At 39.8% G+C, this 23,479-nt stretch overlaps 2 protein-coding genes across 9 annotated transcripts in view; one reads left to right on the plus strand and one right to left on the minus strand.

Annotated features, from left to right (window-relative positions):
- KLF7 (Kruppel like factor 7) overlaps positions 1–23,479 on the plus strand; it is a 401,896-nt gene that overhangs the window by 52,945 nt on the left and 325,472 nt on the right. For all 8 annotated transcript variants that reach the window (XR_006736993.1, XR_006736990.1, XR_006736995.1 and 5 more), the window contains exon 2: positions 4,549–4,633. The gene's annotated coding sequence lies outside the window, so the exon portion shown is untranslated. The remainder of the gene's footprint in view (positions 1–4,548; positions 4,634–23,479) is intronic.
- Positions 10,276–12,024, minus strand: LOC123644072 (F-box/WD repeat-containing protein 1A-like). Its single transcript, XM_045560232.1, is given in 1 exon segment — positions 10,276–12,024. A coding segment is annotated over 1 exon segment (1,632 nt). The 3' UTR covers positions 10,276–10,392.

Consider the following 23,479-nt stretch of genomic DNA (forward strand, 5'->3'; position numbering starts at 1 on the left):
CACACACACACACACACACACACACACACACACACACACACACAAAACCCATCTGCTCATCCTTGTGAAAACCTAATAAAAGTAATAGCAAAGAGAGGCAGAGTTTATTCAATTTGGTTTAGACCTGGGCAACATTAATTTCCTTGTCTCAAGACAGCCCATATCGCAGAAGGATTTGATAAAACTCAGCCAAGGCAGAAGCAGGGCTGGTGAGGTTCACTTAGTGACTCCTATTGGCACACTGAGAGTTAAACTTAAAAAAAAATTGAAATGCAATCCCAGCTCATGTTACCCATTAGCTGGGTGTATTGACCAAACTTATAGTCAGATAATGCAAACAATAACAAAGTTATTGATTGAGGAGATGTCAGGCAAATAGGTACTTATCATGATGCTTCTGATAAGCTCGGGATCTCCCTCCCGTGGCAGCGACAGAGGCCTATTGATTTTGCAGTTGGTCATCTGTGGCTTCAGCCGACGTGGGATCTGCAGGCTGATTCTATATGCAGGAGCTGGACTCATAGCCGAGAAATGCTGCGATTACCTAAAAGGATGCCACCCAACTCTGGCTGTGGGGAAAGAACGGGTCGACGACTCTGCATCAAAAAGAAGAGCCAGTGAGCAGACCCTGGCAGCATCACCGGGTCGCAGAATACTTTGGGAGCTGTCTCCTCCTTAGGGTACACATCTCTCCCCCATGAGTGCAGGATACACACAAGATAGGTCCTTAAGCAGCTGGCATTAGCGCTGAGCTTCAAGCTGACCAGTAGGGGTGCGGAAGACAGATGAGACCTGCAGACCCTCCCCACTGAACACCAAATGTATCACCTCCACGGCACATCTGCTCCCCCAACCTGGGCCTTCTAGTTGGCAGGGAAATCTGGCCAGACGTATTATTATTGCTTCTCCCAGCATGTGATCAGCCTGAGGCATTCATGGTTGATTGTCTAAATTTTAGATGTGAACCAGCAAAAACGCCATCTCTCTTAGCACTTTTAGTATTAGCCAATTACACGGCCGTGGAGGAGCTATAATAATACTCATTATTTTTTGGATAGCCTTGCAAGAAAAGGATGCTTGATGTCTGCCAAACAGACCCGGGCGATTGTTTGACATTCAAATGTGCGAGGGAGAGAGGGAAGCTGGTGTGGAGGTGTGGTGTGGAGAATGAGAGGAGTAGGGGGTTATTTATTTCTTACTTTTCCATAAATAATTCTGTAAATGATTTGCCAGTCTCATAGGTTAAGGGACAAATCGTCATTGTCAGTTCTGCTTCATGCAAAATGACACAAAAGCGTATGTGATATTTATCCAAAGATTACGTACCAGGAAGGAAGAATTCCATCCACTCCTTTCTTCCACCCATCATTCATTCAGTAGAATCCTCTGAGAGTCCACCATGTTCTGGGCACAGTGGCAGAACTGGGCAGAGCGGGTGGACAAGGCCGCCTGATCCTGCTTCTCTGTTGGTTTCCATCTGATGGGGGTAGAGCAGGGTGGAGACAGTACACAAACACGCATATCTACTCATTGCCCTGTTTTTGGAGATTTAGGTTGTTTTCAATTTTCCTGCTCTCGTAAATAAGTATCGGGCCTCTTTTGGAGGCCTGGGATTATTCTGTGGGAAAACCACTGTGGGTCCTGAAGTCACCACTTTCTGAACCAGCGTGTCCAGCATTACAGATATTGGTTTTCAGACTTCTTTTTTTGAGTTTTCTTTCAAAACTTATTTTTAATATCCTCAGTCCTCTGAGGGTGAATTTAATTTGACTTTTAGAAACAGTCCAACGTCATCTGGCCTTACATGTGGTGAACGTGGTGGGGAGGAGTCAGCACCGTCTTTCTTCTGCAGTTGTAGAAACGAGTGACTGTAGCATGAGGCGACTGATTGATTTTTTAGTTTAAATTTGTTTGTTGGTGGTGGGCTGAGGCTCCTAAAGGCACTCTAGAAGCAATCGCAGAGGAGGGCTTCTAAGGTGTTTTGAGCAATGACAGCATCTGTGTTATAAACAGGGCAGAGGAAAGAACACAGGCTCTGGGGTCAGAGAGCTTGGGATTCTCACCCCGACTTCTTCACATCCTTGCTGTGTAATGGTGGGCCAGTTACTTGGCCCACTCTAAGCTTCAAGTTAATCGTTTACACAATTAAGCTAATTTTACCCACTACACAGAGTTATTGTGAGGGTCCAATGACTTAAAATAACTAATGGCAAAGCATCTGGTTCGGTGCACCTGATACATGGCAGTTGTTATTATCAATAATGCATGAAGAGCTTCCTAAAAGGGATCATTTGAAGGGAACTACTTTTTTTTGTAACTGTGACTTCCAACCTGTTTATAACATAGATCAGCGCTATGCTCTGTGCAGTTGGACGCTGCTCTGGGTATTATCTGTGGGCTGCCCCAGATCTGCCCTCCAGTCTTCCGCCCCCTGCTCCATGCTCTGCGTGGACCATATTGGGCAGACCTTGGCTCCCTGGATTCTGGACGAATTCAAACAGGGTGGTACAGACAGGTGACCCATCGGAAGACTGAGTGGTTGGTTGGGATATGTACTCACCCAGCTTGCTTTACCAGAGGGTGCAGCTACAGCGCCTCTCTCCTGCTGCCTTCTCACCTATACCTGGTGACAGGTTTGCGGTTGCTACTGCCAGGGGGCCCCCATCATCCTTATTGGTTTCTTTGAACTCTACCCACACCCACAAACAAGCTCTTCACTGACGTTTCCTCAGTTACCCTATCTGGATTCCTGATGGATCCAGTTACCATATAGTCTTCTAGTTGATCTATTTCTCTAAGGTGAAGATAAAAATGATTTGAGTGTGTTGATTGTGTCTAGAAGGAGAATAGAATCTTAGAAATGTGGAGCCATGCAAAAAAGCAGCATTTAACAGAGATACTGAGAGCAGCCTTCAGATGTGCATATCCCAATGCTCAGAGTTTGCTTTCCAGGCAAATTGTCGGGTTTTGCACTTTCCTTTTTCCTCCTGTAACGTTACACATGTCTTCATGTTAAGTGCTCGCATTGTCAGAGGAGCACTCAGAATAAGTAATGCTACTCAGTGAGTCACAAATGGAATCCATGTCAGCCGGTGTCGTGAAATGGATCTATAACTGGCTTTTTGTCCCTCAATTTGAGATGATCTAATTCAATTTCTATGATTTATGGCTTGGGTGAAGACACTTTCTGGCCTCCTCCCGAACTTTCATTCTGTTTTCCTCTTACTCCCAAATTTCCTGGGATCTGAAGGAAATTCATTTCTGAAAGGAAACTTGTGCCCATCTCCATGGCGAAGGGATAATCATAATGACTATTTTACTATTGCTGCTAACCCCAGAGATATGAAGTATCGCTGAAACCAATCTGTGTGTCTGGTATTAAGATGAGATTCCTTTTATAGGAAAACCAAATGATTTTTTAAGACATTGGCTGTGCACATCATGAGGACTATGTTAAAATAACTGACCGGTTTCACTGCCAGCATGAACTGCTGGTTTAAAAATGAGTGTAGTGCTAGAGCGGCTAATGTAGTGAACACTGCCCAGCCAAGAACCTTCTACCAGGCTGGCGAAGCATCCCCAGCTGCTGGGAGTGTTGGCTGCTAGCGTCACACAGCTTCCCTTTCTCCAAAGACTTGCCCTGGGCCAACAGGAGGCTCCTGCTCTCTACCCAGCCTGCAGTAAATGCCTGACATGAGGAACACTGAAGGCAAAACTCCTTGCCACACATGTTCCCCCTCTGCAGACACCCTTCCTCCCCTCTGAATCCCCTCCTCTTCCCCAGCCTTCTTCCCGCACCCCTTACGCGTACGTCCTCAATCCATCTTGTGCTCCTCAGTCCCTGTCTCGGGCTCTGCTTCCAGGGAGCCCAGCCCTTCTCCCTATGTTATTGTTGAAGAAATTTTAAGTGTGAGAGGCAGAGAGAAAAAGGGCTGCTCCCCTACTTGCATGCGGTCGATTCATCCCTAGCCTCTTTCAAAATGCTCTTGGAATAACTAGATGCCGTTTTGATGGCTGCATCTGAGGCATCTGTGGACATCAACAGTTGTTTGAGTTCTGACTTCCACCAGTTGTGAGACGACTTTAAATATCCTGACCCGAAACTGTCTCGGGATAGCTAATGTCACCAAAATTTTTGAGTCACAGAAAATGTTTGCCATTTGTTCTGCTGAGAGTGTTTTGCCTGATCGTTTATCTTTGAGTGTTCCATTGTGGTTTTGTAGTTCATTTTTGATGACTTAGAAACATGGTCTTTGTCTATGTGGTGCCTTCTTGGTATTCCTTCTTGGGCATGTCCTCTTGTTTTCCTCTTCATAGAGAAACCATATTCCTAGAACATTTTCTGAGGGACTCTGCCCCTCCTTGGCCACTCCAGGCACTCCTGAATCCCTCTCACCTTAATTTATTATAATTCCACATAGCTGCATTTAATCACATTTAAGGCATATGTAGACTTTACTAAAAAAAATATATTTTTGGTGTAACATACATAAAGGCATAAATCTTAAGTGTGCAGTTTGATAACTTTTTGCCTATGCTTTTGCCCAGGAACCAGCAGCCGGATCAAGAACTAGGCCGTTTCCAGAGTTCCACACCCCTTCTCAGTGCATTATCGTCTACCCACCTGTAAGAGGTAACCAACCGCATTCTGACTGCTAATAACATAGATTAGTTGCACCTGTTCTTGAACTTCGTCGAACTGGAATCACACAGTATGTTTGTTCCTTTGTGTTTGGCTTTCACTCATCGTTATGCCTGTGAGATTCATCTGCATTGTTTGTTCTTTATACAATAGCATTTCTTGTTTTAGTCTTATATTGTGTGTATTTTTGCCCTCTTCTCCCTTTTACCTTGAGTACTTGTTAAAATACAGGCTGCGTCTTTTACATATTTTATATTTTAGCATATTGTAGACATTAAAAAATACTGCAGGGTGACTGCTGACTGGATTCCAGCTCGTATGGTTACTTAGCAAAAGTGAGTATTGGTCTCGTCTCCCTGGTTGCATTGCATGTGTTGTTGAAATAGCTGTATCTGGGGCGGAAGTATGTTGTACTGTGAAAATAACAACGGTAATAGATATTTATAGGACCTTTATCCCAGGGATTCAGAGTGACTTTCAGTTTCTTTTTAATTTTCTTTTAGAGCTTGGCAGGAAAGGCATTGAGGTCCTTTTGCTAATGGTAAGCTAAGGTGCTCTGAGAATAAGCCACTGACCCCAAGTCGTAGAGAATATTAGCAACACTGAAGGTATAATCTAGTTTTAGCTGTCTCTCTCTCTTGGACTCAATTCCAGGCTGCTCTCATCTCTGCAAAGTGCTTTGGGATTATTCCCATGGAAGAAGATGTGTTAGTACACCACAAATACTAGGAGAAGTTCAAAGTTTGGGAATCCTATTATTATATGAGTTCTTGTTATGCTATTGTTTCATTCTGTGTATGGAAAGTTGATGGCCTGTCTTTAAATTTATTTTGTCCTCTACCTTTTGTGATACTTTTTATAAGTTTTACTTTTAAATAAACCAGATGTGGGAAGTTACAAATTTGCAGACATGATAAGGGGAGGTGTTAATTGATGCCTTTCCATAGTAAAAGTACATGACATTTTAAGTTTCTGGGGAGCTCAATAGATTGGGCACACAATTTCAGAAAAGCCACAGAACTGACTGCATTCTTACCATTAATATTATTTTGGGGGCCATAGGCTTTTATTTTTTTGCTTTCTATGGGAGCACATTTCTGATTTATAATAAAAATGAGTGGGAAAATAGGATTCATTTGATAAAAAAAGAAGTGATGCTCAGGTTGGCCAGATGATATTTGTTTTTTTATAACATGGAAATACTTTGTATTTGATTCATAAATACATGCAATTGTAAATATTCCATATAAATAACATACAATAGTTACTTTTCACATGAAGAGTTTTAAGACATGGCTGTCAGTGAAGAGCATGGACAAATTTTGAGAGAATTTGTAAAATTTAAAATCAAATCTATCTTCTTGTCCCAAATTTGAATTTTATTTTATTTTTGTTTTATCTGTGGTTTGTGGGTATATTTAAAGCTCTTGATATCATCAGCATTTCATTACTTCTTTACAAATAGACTGAAATGGGAATTTCTCCCAATTTCTAGCTTTTTTCCTGCTTTTCTTAATCAACCCAAATTCATGACGAGGATAATTATAACTTTCTTCCTAACTTCTAGGGTAATTTAACAAGAAACTTAAAGAATAAAAATATGTATTAATGGCAATTAATCCCCCAATTCTGAGAGCTTTTGATTCCTTAAGGATGTAGGGGTTGAAAGGTGTGACTTCTTTCCTCACCCATCAAGAGGGTCACAGCTGACACTCCTATGACAAAAGACAGGTTAACAAGAGAAAAGCGTAACAAATTTATTCAAGCAAAGTTTTATGTTGCACGGAAGCCTTCAGAAATGAAGACCCAAAGACCCAGGGAAAACTATTTTTATGCTTAGGTTCAATGAAGAACATATAGAGTTGTGATTGGACAAAAGAGTATGATCTCATGGTAAGAGACTGGGGTGGGCAAGGCCTGTCGAGATTCTTCCTGGCCTCTCTGTGTAGCATCCCTTCCTCCTGGGTTTGGGGCTGGACCCCTCTGGAATGAGGGCCTTCAAGGGAGTAGGGAGAGAGTGACCTTTCTAGGTTTTATGGCTTGTTTTGGGAGATAAGGATTCTAGTTTCTGTGACCTGCCTTGGGGAAGAGAAATTTTGGTTTCTATGACTCACCTCAGGGCAGAAAAATAGGTAAGAAACAGGAGGGCAGGAATAGGTCAGAAAGACCGAGCTTCTGAGGCCTTCCGACCTCTTTTAGTTCAAAGTACTCAGCGTGCCAAAGCACCATCCTTTGGGGTATTGTTTTCTGGGCTCCCATATTCCCCTTTCTGAAAGTTCCTCAGGAAGTTCCGCAGTCTAGAAATCAGATTGGTGGATTATCTCATAAGCCATTGAACCTGGCTCTGGGTCCCGGGAATAGGTCAGTCCAGTTAAGCAGTTAACGCCTCTCTTCAGGCAATGGTGCTGCAAGTGGGTTTCCACTAAAGTTAGGTGTCCATATGGTGCAAACAATCAGATATTTAATAAGAGGCATTTATATGGAAACAAAAGAATAACAAAGGTTAATGGTTACAGCAAACTATCAACTCAATTTTTCAGTCCAAAGGGAAGCTGATTGAGACGATTTCTACATGTTGGGCTTGAAGCATCTTTGTTGGAGCAGGGGCAGGCAGTGGCACTCTGACAGATTTTCCTGGTTTGCAGTTTTTGTCAGGAGTTGCAGTGAACTTTCTGAGTAGTCCATACAGCGACATGCACAAAAGTTGTACATACATATAAGCTGTTGTGGTGATTTCTCTGAAGTCTACGGTAAGCCATCTAGCTTCAGCTGGCAGTGCTTCAGGAAAAGGGACATTTTAATTTTTAATGACTCCAAGCCAGAAGAGTGGTAGAAAACTTGGAAATATTAGTTTGGAGAGTCATAGGTAGATACTGGAGGAAACCAGAAGAATTCAGGATCCAGCTCAGATTTCAGGTGTATAACAAATCCTCAAAAACAATCAGCTAGAATCTACTAACGGGTGCACTATAGTTTTCTTCTGAAACATAATTTTTCTCTCTATTTCTCTTACCCCCATTTCTATCAAAGATAATCAAAGTAAGACTAATCTGTTTGCAAAATAAATTTTAGTATTGTTAAACTTAACCTGATCATTTACACAAGTTCAGCAAGAAGAGTGATTGGCCAGATAGGTTCTCTTTAAATTTGCTTTGCTGGAACTTTTCATAGGGAATCTCAGATAAAACTTTTAAAAGCTTCTTGGGGCTAAGAGGCCATGAAAAGGATTCATCATCAAACTTCAGCTGAAGTATCTATAGATTTAGGTGAATTCGTTTCTACTTGAGGTCCTCAAAATAGCCTGAGATTGCTGGGCCTGCCAGGAAGTGACATTCCTTACCCACCTGTAAGGCAACCATGTGAACTATGCATTCAAAGTAACAGGCCAGTTTTCCCAAGGTGGGGCTTTATTGGCTCCATAAAGTCAACCTTAGTTCCTTAAAGTTGTCTGGTTGTATTTAAAAATATGACATTTCAGTCAAAGCCTTGGTATATAACCAGTGTTTTCAACTGTGTCCTGTTACAAGAAGAACAGATTCTCATTGAACTTATACAAATAATTATATTGCCATAAAAATAAGAATACTCACAAATAGTTTCTGAATCCTGAAGGGATCAGGTAGGGATAAAAAGTAATTGTTTCAATTCTGTTCACAAAGGTATAGCTTACCAAATTGCTGTAAGCTATAGGTAGCTTAAGAGAAATAAAGAAGTTCCCTTAAATCTGGAAAAGAAAACCTTTAAAAGAAGAACCAGCAAAATTTCAAATAAAAAGCCATAAAAACATTATCCTTATCAGTTCATTCAGTCCCATGCAATGAATTCTTGTTCTGCTTGATCTTGGTTAGCAGTTTCATGAAGCCATCAGTTTCTTTATCAGAGTTCTGGAAATTCTTACCCATTCCAATGGTATGATCTCAGGATTATCAGAAACCTGTATTGAAGAGTACTTGTCAGAGTCTTTTCCATGAATTTCCTTGAGGAAAAACAAGTTTGGACTGCGACTGACTGCAAATGCTTTCAGAGAAGAACCAAAACAATAATGATCTGTGGATGACAGAGACTTAACATGGCCATGGTTAAAAATCTGATGGGAGTTCATTATCACCAGCAACTGACAAGGAAATTTGGATGTTTCTGTGGCATACAACATTTTAACATAATAACCAGGATTATTACTGATAACATTAAATTTCTAGGAATCTCACATAATTTTCCAACACTCTTATCCATAACACACCCATAAAATATAACTTAAAGAAGGTTTGGCATCACTTATTATTTGACAATGCTTTCTATACAATTTAATATATCAAATAAGCCTAATTAGTTTACTATCTCTCTTTTATAAGGTGAGAGATGCATCCTTTGTTTCTTTCCAGAGGCCACATGGAAAACCCCAAAGTTAATTTGAGGTTAATAAGACTTAACTTAGAATTTGATTTTGGGAAGTTTGTCAAAAACATCAAAAGGTTTAAAACAATTACATATGGTCCCAGTTCTTTATTAATATTTAATCAAAGTGACAATAAAAGATTTTAAAGGCAAATACAAAAGCTTACATAGTTGTGAACAAAAACTTAGCGCTTTTTTTTTTTTTTTTTAATTGAGACAGGATCTTTGCTCTGTCCCGCAGGCTAGAATACAGTGCTGCAATCATTGCTTGCTGTAATCTCGAACTCCTGGGCTCAACAATCCTCTTGCCTCAGCCTCTCAAGCAGCTAGGACTACAGGCATGCACTGCCATGCCCAGTTAATTTTTAATTTTTGTGTAGAGATGGGGTTTTGCTGTGGTGCCCAGGCTGGTCTTGAGCTCCTGGCCTCAGGCAGGCCTCCCACCTTGGCCTCCCAAAGTACTGAGATTACAGGCTTGAGCCACCACACCCAGCCTCTTTTAATGTTGGGAAGACTCACTTTTCTTAAGTAAGCAAAGACCTAATAAAAGACAACATGAAGCACAAGAAATAATCCTGGTAATATGCAAAATCTTTGTTTCCTAGGTCACTTACTTAAAAGGAGAAAAAAAAAATCCCTTCACATTCCCTGACCAGTCTTCCAAAAAAACTTTGTTATTTTTACAGAGAAGACCAAATTCTACTTTTCCACCAGTGTACTAACACTAAAGCTACTTTTTAATAAAAGCTTTTAATAAATCCATCCAATTTGAGTCAGTTTTGACCACAAAAGATAAGATTTCTGTAGGCCTTTTATATCCTTTAGAAAAATCCATTCAGCTTTTTTTTTAAACAAAAATGTGTCCTTCATATACCTTTCTTTATCAAATGCATCTTATTTTCTCTGCATATAAAGTTATCCCTTATAATTTCTAACAATTTAATTATATATGTTAATTATAATTTTTTAACTCTTAGTAATCCTTTTTTTTTTTGGCAAAACACTAAATATATTTATAAGTCATCTTTGTCTGGAACCAAATGGGGAAAAAATAGGTGCAGAGGGGAAAAGATGAGGGGAGGGGAGGTTTAAAAGTTCCAATCATTCACGAAAGATAGAGGACATCTTCTGGTAGCAGCACTGAAGCAGTCAGCCGTGCTGAGTAGACCGTCCTGGGCCGACTGCAGGCCAACTGTGTCCCAACGGGAGTCTCAAAGCCCTGCTCCTCGGCTAGTCCGGGGAAACCAGGTAGTAGTTTGGTTGTTACTGTTGTTACTCGTCCTGGTGTCAGCAGATATGTTAAATACCGCAACTTTAATGAGTCCTGGGCAAGTATGAGGTCAGTGTATGGTTATTTATCTGGAGATGTAGGTGTATGTTCGAGAAGGGGAACGGGGAGGTTCTGCTTGGGCAGCTGGATCATTTAGGAAGTCCCAGATGAGGATTGTGTCATCATGTGAACTGCTGACAATCTGGAATTCATCAAACTGGAGTCGGAAAACTCTTCCGGAATGCTCCACAAGGGTCCGTAGACAGAGTGTCCCTGCAGGAGCACGAGGGTCCAAAGCGGCCACAAGATCCCACACTTTAATTTTTCCGTCATAGGCCCCACTGACTATCCTCTTGTTATCAAATCGAATACAACGCACCAATTCCTCATGGCCTTCTAACACTCGCAAACATGCACCACATTCTATGTCCCATAATCTGATAGTGTTGTCAGAAGAGCCACTCACTACCAGCCTGTCTCTGTATTGCAAACAGGCAATGCCTCATTTGTGTCCATTTAAGGTCCTTACAGATTCACAAGTACTTGTGTTCCATACCTTTATAGTTCGATCCCCAGATGCAGACACTATGTACTTGTCATCAAAGTCTACAACATTGACAGCAGCTCGGTGTCCGACCAGCACCCTCTGGAGAGTAATGTCTGTTGGGGAGGCCATATCCCACACAGCAATGGAACGGTCTTTGGAGCAGGTCACCATCATGCCATTATTGAAACGCAGGTGCAGAACTGCTTCACAATGGTGAATCAGTGTGTTCAGCATTTCACCTGTATTTACATCCCATACTCTGACTGTGGAATCCGATGATCCAGTTATGATCACCCTCTCATCATACTGGAGACACAGGACAGAACCCGTGTGGCCTGTGAGAATTCGTTTGCATTCCAGTGTGCTTTTATCCCAGATCTTGATTGTGTTGTTTCGAAGGCCGCTTACTATTTTCTGATCATCATACTGTAAACAGTAAACTCCTTTGCTTATTTCACTTCGGCAGTGGATTCTTTGTAAACTATGTCTTCCACATCTCCAATTAGATTCTATTGTCTCAATGTCTTATATAATTTTAGGATAAAGTGCTCTATAAAAAGAGTTGGGAGGAGCATTCCCATCAGGAGGTTTGTTTTTGAATAAATACTGTCCCCACCCTCTTCGTTCTGCCAGGCCTCTCCACAGAGAATCTGTCCTGACCATTCTGTCGATGAGCTTCTTCCATAACATGCCATCAGATGTCACTCGGTACCATTCCTTACACACTAGTTCAGCAGCACATAGTGATTTGGCATCCAGGTATGACAGAATGTTCTCAGCAATATGATCCAAACCCCGAGCTGGCAGAGCAGTTATGAAATCCCTGTGCAACATAGGTTTAAGATATGAGTTTATGTGCCCATGTTGGTAATGACACATTTGGGATATAAGATGTTCCACAAATTCCACTTGATCGGACTCTGACCACTGCTGAAAATATTTGACACACAGTTCCTTTTCCTTTTCATAGCTTGCAGGCAGTTTCTGTTGCTTGGGCACAATCATGCTGGAAATGCCATTGGCAAGTTTTGTTTTGGCCACACAATTTTCAGTCTTCATAGCAGTGCTTGCTAGACATACTGTTTCTTGGTTTAAGCAGAGTCTGACACAGCTGTTGTGAGTCATAAACTTGAGTGCTTTCTCCTGCAGCACCGCCTCAGCCAGGTCCATAATCACTGGGGCCACTGGGTCTGCTCTCTGCCGGGGCCGCCCCTTGATGCCAGGCCGCAGCCAACGCCAACTCTTAGTAATCTTGATTTCTAGTGAAAACTAGCAAGATTGTGGACTCATATCAGCATTCACCATTTTTTAACTTCTAGAGATAATTTTTCATGCTTATTAACACACCACAATCTATTTAACTTTCCTATACTACATAAAAACACAATGCCAAAGTATGTAAACTTAAACTTATGCTTCATAATTAATGTTTCAGTATTTTAACTTACTTAGAAGTGACTCAGACATTTAATAAGTCATCTATTACTTAATTTCACTTTAAGGTGTCAAGTTACCAAAAAGATCTTTGAGAATATTTTTAAGTAGACATATTTTATGCAACATAATAATTATCGAAAATCTTCACTTACAAACTTTTATCCTACTTACATTCATCTAATTCACTCGTTGTCAATTATGCTTGAACTACTCATGAAAATTTTATGAGATAGTAAACAAAGCTAGCCACTAACTTATTTATTTACTTTTTGACAAGTCAGGCAAGTATCAAAAATATCACAGAAGCAATGAAACTAAAAAGTTAAACATGGTTCTTCCCTCTTTCTTTTTTTCTCTATGACTGACTTGCGTCAAGGAATTCAGAAATTCCTTTTTACTGTGCATTGGTCATAGGTTGGATTTATAGTTTTGTGACCTTAAGCATCTAGCAGAGACAACACAAACCTATCTGACCAGAAAACCCAGGCAAAAATGTTTGTCTGTATTATATTTAATGACGTCAACATACAGACAGAAGCAGATCTTGCAGCGTTCAATCTAAAACCTTTAGCCATGTGCCAGGTCAGATAGTTCAAGACTCACTAGCTAGGTCTGGAAAATGGGACAAGTTAAAGTTACCTGTTCAGATGGCTAAAGCCTTTTATCAATTTTTGTGGGGAAGGCTTTTAAAATTTTTCATTTGAACAAGTGCTAAAGAGTTCTTTTGTCCCTGAAGTTTGTACAGGCGACTCTCCATATCCGCAGATTCTACATCCGTGGATTCAACCAACTGGGGATCAAAAAATGTTTTTCAAAAAGAGCATCTGTACTGAACATGCACAGACTTCTTTTCCTTGTTATTATTCCCTAAACAACAGAGTATAACAACTATTTACGTAGCATTTACATTATATTAGGTGTTTTAAGTATTCTAGAGATGCTTTATAGCATATGGGAGGATGTGCATAGGTAATATGTAAATACTACGTCATTTTATATCAGGGACTGAGCGTCCGTGGATTTTGGTAGGTACTAGAACCAATCCCCCATGGATACCAAGGAACACTGTATTTCCAAAAGATAATTATCAAATTCTAGAGGTGACAGGGTAGGAAGCGCAAGTTTTTCCAAGAAGGAGTTTGGGGCATGTCAGTTAGGTGAGACCAGGGAAGGATTCAAAGTAGATGCTGAGGCAACATGAAGTCAAAGGGATTCACTACAGGATTTTACAAGCACGTACACAGATGGTCCTGGGAGAAGGTTCAGAAGCATAACAAAAGTTTGACTACAGAAGCCTGAGTCTTTCTTACCTCTGATGTTTCTTCTTAGTAACTTTCCATCCACTGACCACCAACTGGAGGAGGCAGGGGTTTGAAGGAGAACACACCAAGGATTCAGGAGAGCTGGATGGAAGATTGAAGGCAGCCAAAGGAGGAAAGAGGGGCAGAAACAGAGCGAAAGAAGAGGTCCTTAGAGGAGCCAGCTTGGGGAAATCTCACTCCAAAAAGGCCAATAGAGTTCTATTATGCATTATCCTCAGCAAAAATCATGCCAGCAAGAAAGGAGGCAGACAGAGAGGCTGAGCATATAGTTAGCAGGGGTTCAAGAAGAGGAGTTCAATCAACAGAGAAGTTCCAATGGAGAGAAGCAGGAGAGGCCTTTAAAAAAATTATAGGCTGAATATCAACTTTCTATTAAGCTGACTTTTGACTACAGAGCTCTTTAAAAAAAATCATTTCAAATCTCTTATTATTTCAGCAGGTACAGATAGCAAATATTCCTGGGGTTTCTTCTTCTTTTTCTTTCTTTTATTTTATTTTATTTTTTTTTGAGACAGAGTCTCACTCTGTTGTCCGGGCTAGAGTGCCCTGGCATCAGCTTCGCTCACAGCAACCTCAAACTCCCGGGCTCAAGTGATTCTCCTGCCTCAGCCTCCCAAGTATTTGGGACTACAGGTGCACACCACCACACCCAGAAATTTTTTTCTGTTTTTTTAGTGGAGACGAGGTCTCACTCTTGCTCATGCTGATCTTGAACTCCTGACCTCTAGTGATCCTCCTGCCTTGTTTCTTTCTTTTAAACTAAAGCTATCTACAAAGTGACTCAGAATCCAAACCAGTAAGTCTTTTTGCAATTATTGGACAGGACATGCCAAGAGGAATCTGAATAAACAGGCCTTGCTAAGTTTCCCTCAGTTTACTACCCTTAGTTCAAACCCTTTTGTCCTGTTACTATAGCCTTACCAGGTTCTTTGCTCACTGCTCAAGAGGAAGCCAATGCACTGAGACAGCAGAGGTTACAGCAGAGACAGAGTTTACTATCACAAGGAGATGGAAGGAAGTTCTCAAATCTGTCTCCCTGAGAATTTAGGAGAAAGGGTTTTTAAAGATAGTTTGGCGGGCAAAGAGCTAGGCAATGGGGTCTCTACTTGGGTGGGTTTGGGGTGGAACCATGGGGTGTAGAAATTGTCTTCTTTGCTGAGTCAGTTCTTGAGTGGGGGTTGCAAGACGACTTGAGTCAGTTCCTTCGTATGGGCCACTGGTCTGGGTGGGTCAGCCATTCCACGGGAATGCAGGGCCTGGAAGATATCTCAGAAACTAGCCTTAGGTTTCACGAGGGTGATGTTATCTGTGGGAGCAATGAAGAAAGCTAAGAGCCTTTATGATCATCAGCTATATGACTCCTGAGTAGTAAGCAATTATAGGAAAGCGAGAGAGGAACAATCACTGGTGTTACATATATTTCCCCTGCCACAGTTCCCACCTTGTGGCCCTTTATTAATTTTATAAAGGATGGTTTCACTATCATGTTTTTCCATGACTTTCCACTTTTCATCAAACTTAGTATAAAACATGCTTAAGTTTAACCATTTCTTTGGGTCTTCATTTTCTTATGAAGTCTCCTGTGTCACATAAAACTTATATTAAATCAATTTTTATGCTTGTCTCTTGTTAATCTGTCTTCTGTTAGTCTAATTTACAGTGTCCCACCCAGAGAATGTAAGATGGATAGAAGGAAATAGATTTTTTTTTCCTTTTCTACAGCACCTATTAAAATTCAAGTAATTATGTTTTTTCTCTTTATCGAAAAAAATGTCATGTAAGTGCACAGTCCAAGAAGGAAAAGGCTTTATAATCCACTTTGTTCATGAGATGCTGTACCAATAAGCAGAATTTCTGTTCTGGAAGCATCTATAATATCAATTACATGGCAAATTTTCAAGTTCTAGAATGTGTTGGTTTGTAATTGGTGAAAATTTTGATAACCACGAGAAGACAGGACCTAGAGAAGAGAGCAGGTAATGAACTGAGAATGTGTGAGCATGATCTCGGTAGTATCTGTGTTTTATTGCAACCTGGAAATTAGACACTTTTACATGCAATTTTTTTTTTCACAAAAACAGTTCCCAAATAAACAGTTAAAGTGGTTTTAGGTGATTAAAGCAATATAGAAGATTAGTTTTGTTATGTATAATCACCTTTGCTTCTTTATTGATGAAAAGAGCTTTTCTCAGTGGGTTGTGTTATCTATTTTAGATATTGCCTGATCTTGTTTTTTAAATGTAAATCAGCTTCTTAATCTTTTTTTATGTAAATTTGATAGCCTGTACCAGCAATTATTCTGCTTTGTTGCAGCTCCCTCTTTGGAACTGTCTCTGTTTTATGTTTAATTGTCCTAATTGTCCAAATTTGAATAAACCTGGAGAACAGCAATGGAGATCATTACTTGTTTTTAAATTTACAAAAAGGTTGAAGCACTCCTTCCTGAACTTCTCTTTAATTCTTTACACTGTTAATTATAATCTGGGAGATTGGAAAACCTTGTTATTGTCCCTGGAGCTGCTACTCCAAATTATAGGTTTGTTTATTCTTGTTTTACTACTTTATATCAGACTTCTCTTTCTTATGAACATGATAAAAAGCTCATCAGAGGAAATTTAAGTTCACTTTTTAATCAGCGCAGGATTTTAGCAAGGGGATATTTAGGTGAAGAGGTATATTATGTAGTCTTAGCAGTTGGAACCAACCACTGTAGTCCTGGAAAGGGAATTCATCCATCTCATCTTTCCTCGTATCCCTCCATGTACCCACCCATCTATTCACTTACCAATTCTTAGAAGGTTTGAACTGGGTGACATATCAATTCAATGAGATCATATTTTGATTTAATAATTTTTAGAAAATGAATAGATTAGATTCTAGGTCAGAACTGACTGACTGAATTTTAAAGTTGATTTAGCTCATAATTTAATTTGAAAAAACAAAAACAGAAGAAAACTAAGAAGGTCTTATCTTAGTTTATCGAGGTTTTCTGCAGTTTGGAGTTTTATGCTTTGGTTCAGATCAAGGCCTTGGTCAAGAGACAGGGCACTTGATTTAGCAGCTGAGCATGAGACTAATTTATATCTGGGACATCTATGTCTAGTACAGTGTCTCTAGCCAGGACATTTTTTTCTGTCATTGTGCCAAGAAACCATCTTTAATTCATTCACAGGTTCACTTAGCAGCTAGAGACACTTGGAATGAAAAAGGATGCATATTAATTTCTGGCCATTCTGACATGCTAGGCTACGTGTGCTCAGATATCAGTGAGAGAAATCCTTCAGATAATACAGAAAGTCACATATGGATACATAGATAACTAACCTGGCTGATTTTTATGGCCAAACCAGTTACAGGATTGCCTAAAGAGACAGAGCCTGGGTATGACCTTGGACAAGTCTCTAAAACCCTCTGAGGTTAATTTCCTCACCTATGAGGTCAGGAATAGGAATAATTCTCAGGGGTCCAATATAAGGAGAACAGACAAGCGTCAGTGTTTTAAAGGAGTTCCATTATCATACGCAAGGTCAGATCAAATGAAAACGAAATGTTCTCTTGTAGCATCTCTGAGTTTCAGCAAGTTTAATTCTAGTCATGCTTTGTATTCACAGACAGGAAATGTCTATTCAGAAGGAATGAATAATAGATAACTACTTTCTTTGCTTTACACCTAGTTATAATTCTACAACTAACATAATATTAAATGAGTTCCCTTCCTCTCAGTGATGTTTCATATTCTGGTTACATGCTGTAACCTCAAAACTCAACAGCGTGAAAAATCAAAGAGCTAGGGAAAATGTATCTTTAATTTTCCCACCAATTTACCACCCCCTGCCCTCTTGCTCCAGATTATCTGCCCAGTTCTCAGACGAATGGTATATTCTAAGTCCCTCTACTCACATAAAGATGATGGACCCTGGCCAATCTTAGCTCCAGTTTCTCATCCAATTTTTATTTGCTAGGTTTTAAAACCAAGGTTTGCTTTCACAGTAGTGTGTTAAATACCTCATTTGCTGAATCATACTTCCAATGAATTTAAAAAAATTTTTTGAAATTGCATGTAAGTGTTCATTTTTGGTGTTATATAGCTCATGAGTAGTAATTTATGTTGAATAAGAAGCAGTAATAAAAACTTAGCCTGGTTCATAAGAACTACAAACTATGTAAAATATATGATGTATTATTACTAGTAAGAAGAAAGGGAATCAGGGTCAAAGACTGACATTATTTTGATCTGGAAGAAATCATAGATGTAATTTTATTAACTGTTCATCAGGGAAGTGAAGGCACAACAGTACTGAGAGATGAAGTGACTTGTTCAAGGTCACACAGCTGGTTAGCTCCAGAGTTGGCCCTAAATCTCACAGTTTCTGGCGTCTGGTCCAACATACTTTCCATCACAACATGCAGCCTCTTAGCTTGTTGGTTTTGGGTCAGAAATATAATTAACACAGGGCAGGAAGCCTAGATTATGAAAAAGTTGGAAGAGAATCTAATGAAAACCAAGCTTTTATGATAGTCCTGGGCAGTTGACCTGCTCGGTGATATATTCATGGTATCCAGCTGAAATTGGCATTGGGCAAGTGGCTCTTCTCTCCTCTTTGACCTCCTGGTTCTCTTCCTAAACTGGTGATTTAAGAGCTTACAGACAGTGCACAAATTCTAGCAGAGTGATAAAAGGAATACAGTAATAAATAACAGTAAACAAACAGTACAGAAAAAGTTTTAAAAAGTATAGAAGACAGCAAAACAGTAATATGAGTACAGTTCCAACAATTCTAATGTGAGGCAATGGAGAGTGGATGGGGAGTACCCATTCTAGAAGTTGAGCTGAGACGAAGAAAGAAAAGTAGTCTGTGGCATCAAATGATAATATAAAATTATGGCAGCTTTAAAAACAAGATGGCATGACTAGAAAAGGGGCAGGTTTTAGGGCTCTCATGCAGACTCACTGGCCACACAGATGGCATGGGATGCAGCAGAGTCATAGGGGATCATAAATTAACACCAAGCCCACACAGACACACATATAATATGTGCATACATGTATATGCGTGCATGTATGTACATGGGTTTGGTTCCCATTCCACAATGTGGGATTCTTTAGTTATCTTTATGACATGCATTGATAAAGAGCATTCCCAGGAACTGAGATGCCAAGTGGGTCTCATTTACAATTACAGTCTAGACGCCCAGGGAAATAGCTAGGTAAGTAACACTTCTTACAAATGGCTCATTCCTCCCTGGCGCATTACCTTGTGTTCATGCCTACCTACTAATAACGGGTGCTCTCACAAGATCCAGGGCTACGACTCTTCTCCTTGATTGACATTCCTGGAGAAGCTCATATGCTAATGTTATATCAATTAGTATCTATATAAAATTATTTTCCAATATTTCCAATATTCTCTTCAATGCTGATTTTGTAGGAGAGGGACCAAGATGAGAATGCTGCATGGATCTGCTAACAGTCTTTCAGAATATTACCTCATTTAAGCCACCATATGAGAATCAGGAAACTGAATGTTTTAAGTACTCCCAGAAATGATCATTCTTTTGATTATTGAGTCATATTACCAAATCCAGTTGATGTCAACATATAAATCAGAATGCCATCATTTTAATGCATATTTAATTTATCTTAATATATTTGTATGTTTATATTTATACTACTAATTTGTATATTAACTTATATTTGGTATATATTTTAATTTCCATTGACCCATTGGTTTGCATTCCCTATCCTGGGAAGTCCCTTCCTGATATCAGGTTACCTGAAAGATTAATTTTAATCAGAATAATACTTGGTGAACATAGAATAGAAATTGCTCTGGGAGGATGTTTCATGGAAACTCCAGAAAAACCGAGTGAAATATCCCTACTCCACCACTGAATATATTGTTCTAATGACCAGATAATGGGATCTGCAAATTCAGTAGCCTGTACCATCAAAAGTATGTGTTGCCTTGGAGCAGAGAGAATGATGAGGAGGAAAATTGATAACTCTATGGGATAGGCAGAATGGCCCCCCAGAGATGTAATGGCCAAGCCCTCATCCCTGGAACCTATGAATATGTTAGTTTGCGTGTCAATCTCCTCACAGAAGCCTCTCAAAGCAGAGCATTTTTCAGGTTGGAGCCAGAGAGATGCAGTGCAATAGGAGGCAGGAGGGGCAGTCAGAGAAATTCTAAGACTGATATGGGTTTGAAGTGCTGTTGCTTGTTCTGAGATGCAGGGGGCCACCTGCAAAGACCGAAGAGAGGTTTTTGGGAGCTAAGGGCAACCCATTGCTGACAGCCAGTAAAAGCAAACAGGGACCTCAATCCTACAACTGCAAGAACACAAATTCTGCCAACAGCCGGAATGAACTTGGGAGTGGATTCTTCCCCAGAGTCTGCAAAAAAGAATGTAGCACTGCCAACACCCTGGTTTGCTCTTATGGGACCTAGAGCAGAGGAAACAATTGAGCCAAGCTCTGCCCAGACTTCTGACCCATGGACATTGCAAGATAATAAATGAATATTGTCTTAAGCCTTTACATTTGTGGTAACTTGTTTTAGTAGCAGTAGAATATCAAAATGCTATATTAGTATGTTCAGGTTCAATCTAAGAAAATAATATGAAGGAAAAAAACCCCACAGTTTGTGCATATGCACCCCCTGCCTCCCCAAAAGAGAATTCAAGGGACAAGGACAGTGAAACACCAGATAGGTCATTAAAATACCAACTGTTGTAAGATAAAATGAAAAGTAAACATCTGGTTCTTTGCATAATTTTGATCAAAGGAGCATAATATGTTTTGCACACATATGGAGGGAAACCAACTTCTTAGGATCTGCATCAGGGAAGAACTGGACAGGTGTCAAACAGGGGTCCAGGACGCTGAGCCACTCCTCCTGTTGTTATGACAAAGTGGGGGAATGTGCAAATCCAATTTGGGTGAGAAAGTGAGTAGTCATCAAGTGGAAGGGATGGGCCACCCCAGTCAACATACTGGGTGGAATTGTTGAAATCAAAAGGAGGAAAGAGAAGAAAGCTTTTCTCTGGGGTCGCTCACTCTCTCACCTGCAGTTGATAAAACTTTGCTGGCTGCTGCTAAGGCCAGTGTTCCTGTGGTGCTGTTTCTTATCATTTGTTAGTGTTTTTTATGCTTTATAAGAGGTCCTTTAAGAGTTCTAGGAAAATGGAGTTTTATTAATATAATGGAGTTGTGCTGTTTCTACTCATTTAGTGTCTTTCTTCTGGTACTAACATGAGGATTGTTGGGAGGAGGAATCTTGCCCCCACCTCTCCAAATACTTTGTTTCAATCAATCACTCCTAATCCCTTCTCCTGGCTCCAGGGTTGGGCACATGATCCAGGGTTGACCCATCCACATATTTTTTTTCTCTCTTCCCATAGGAATTGGTTCACAGATGTGGCCAAACAAACAAATAAACAACAAAAACCCAGTTGAAGAGTACCAGTTCTGGTACTGTTGCAAAAGCAATACTCCCTTTCCACTGGTGTTGCTAAACTGGTATGATGAATGCTCAGATGACTGGTGGTCTTCTTGCCATTTATAGGAAGGGCCTATCTAGGAGTGATGTAGCACAGACAAAACAGAGCTGAGAAAATGAGGCAAAACAGATACTTGACACCATTTTCTGAGCATCTAAATCCAGCTGAGTCTCTGAATTTTACCCTGTACTTTTTTAGTTGCTTGGTTTATGCTAACTTGAGGTGGGTTTTTCTCCCTAGACATAGAAAGAGTCCTGACAAACCCACTTCAGTTAGCAGTCAATGCTGATTACTTGCAAATCTCATTACCTCTCTAATAATCCATTTCCGGTTGCCTTTAGAGCATTGAAACTGGAGAATGTGTTTAAAAGTGAGCTCACTGTGATCTTTACTTCTCCTCCTCCCATCCTCATACCCCTCAGGGCTCTTTTTCTGTTAGAGTTGGTGATACTGTAACTGAGCCCCTTTTGACTAGTAAGCATTTTTTCATCCCCTTCTATTAACAGCCCCTCCCTTTCTGGGGTATTCACTCTCATGCTCTATGTGAATTTGGCAGCTCTTCTACCCAGACACCCAGAGTTAGTGCACCACCCTTTTGGTAACATACTTGGCCCAGGGATGGGCACATGGCACAAGCTGGCCTCTGTCACTTGTAACCTAAATAGTCCTAACAGAGTTTCCCTCGTCTCTTCCTTTGCCCACCTCCAAGCAACCTGCTCTATTCTCAGTTCCTATAGTCTTGGAAGTTATTTTCTATTTCTTTTTTTTCTTTTCATCTAAATTAACAACAATTTTCCTAATTATATAATTATATATATAAAAATAAATGTTCAATGTTGAAGTGTAGAAAATATAAACAGGTATGGGGGAGAAGATTTCTTTTCTCACGCATTGCTAGGTTCATGACTGAAGCTCCTATAACAAAGACAGATTAATTAGAGAAAAGTATAGAAATTTATTTAGTATAAGTTTTATGTGACATGTGAGCCTTCAGAAATGAAGACCCAAAGAAACAGGGAAACTTGTACATTTTTATGCTTAGTTTGATGAAATGGTTAGTGGTGGAGGGGTATGATCAGACTAAGGGGGTATGATCTCATAGTAATAAACTGAGGGGAACTTAGCACGGTCTGCTCAGATTCTTAGCTGTGTCTCTGTGTCTTAAGAGGATATTCCTTTCCTCCAAGTATAGGGTGGACACCTCTGGAATGAAGGTTTCCTGACGTATTCCAGGGGAAGGCCAGCTAGGTATTATGGCCTAATTTAGGGGAGTTGGGGTAAGGGCAAGATGAGAAAGACCTTCTTGCTTCTGCTGTTTTCCTAAATGCCAAGGTACCATATTTTGGGGTAGCATATCCTGAACCCCATCCCAATTATACAACAGAAAATATACTTCACTGCTTCTAAGGGTTCATAAAATTAGATTAGGCCCACTTGGATAATCCACATCCATAACCTTAATTACATCTGCAAAGTCCACTGTGGCATGCAAACTAACATATTCACAGGTTCCAGGGATGAGGGTTTGGACATTACATCTCTGGAGGGCCATTCTGCCTATCCCATAGAGTTATCAATTTTCCTCCCTATCACTCTCTCTGCTCCATAGCAGAGATACTTTTGATGGTAAAAGTCCACTGAATTTGGGGTTCCATTATCTAGTCATTAGAAAAATATATTGAGTGGTAGAGTAGGAATATTCCATTGGGTTTTTTTGGAGTTTCCATGAAACATCCTCCCAGAGCAATTTTTATTCTATGCTCACCAAGTGGTATTCTGATTAAAATTCACCTCCCAGGTAACTTAATATCAGGAAAGAATTTCTCAGGATAGGGAATGGAAATAATTGGGTCCATGGAAATTATATATTAAATATAAGTTAATATATAAATTAAAGTTTAAATATAAAATATAAATTATAAATATGCAAATATAAATCTATTATCTAAATATAACTATAATTATTTAATGCATAATTTTAACCTATAATGAGGCCATTGGCCTAATATGCTGACATTTTGGTTTATTTCCCTTAAGTTATGAATTCATTTGTTTATTCAATGTTAATTTAATTTATTCTTATGAGATGCAACAGATCTGCTGATTGGTCAGTTCATAAAAATATTCAGTTAAAACAAAAAAAGATAAATGCATTCTGTAGACAGATGGTATATAGATAAATGACAGTCCTTCTCCTATTTTTTGATATAAGGCTGAGGCCTCTTCTTTGAGCATGAATTTGCTGTGTGAAGTCTGCTTTGTTTTTCTTGCATTGAACACTCACATAACATTCTACAGTTGTAAGTTTTAGTCATTTAAAGTGGAGTGAGAACTTAGAGCCATTTGCAGAACAATTTGAGTCAAGA

Source organism: Lemur catta, chromosome 8, assembly GCF_020740605.2.
Source record: "Lemur catta isolate mLemCat1 chromosome 8, mLemCat1.pri, whole genome shotgun sequence".
NCBI classification, from domain to species: Eukaryota; Metazoa; Chordata; class Mammalia; order Primates; family Lemuridae; genus Lemur; species Lemur catta.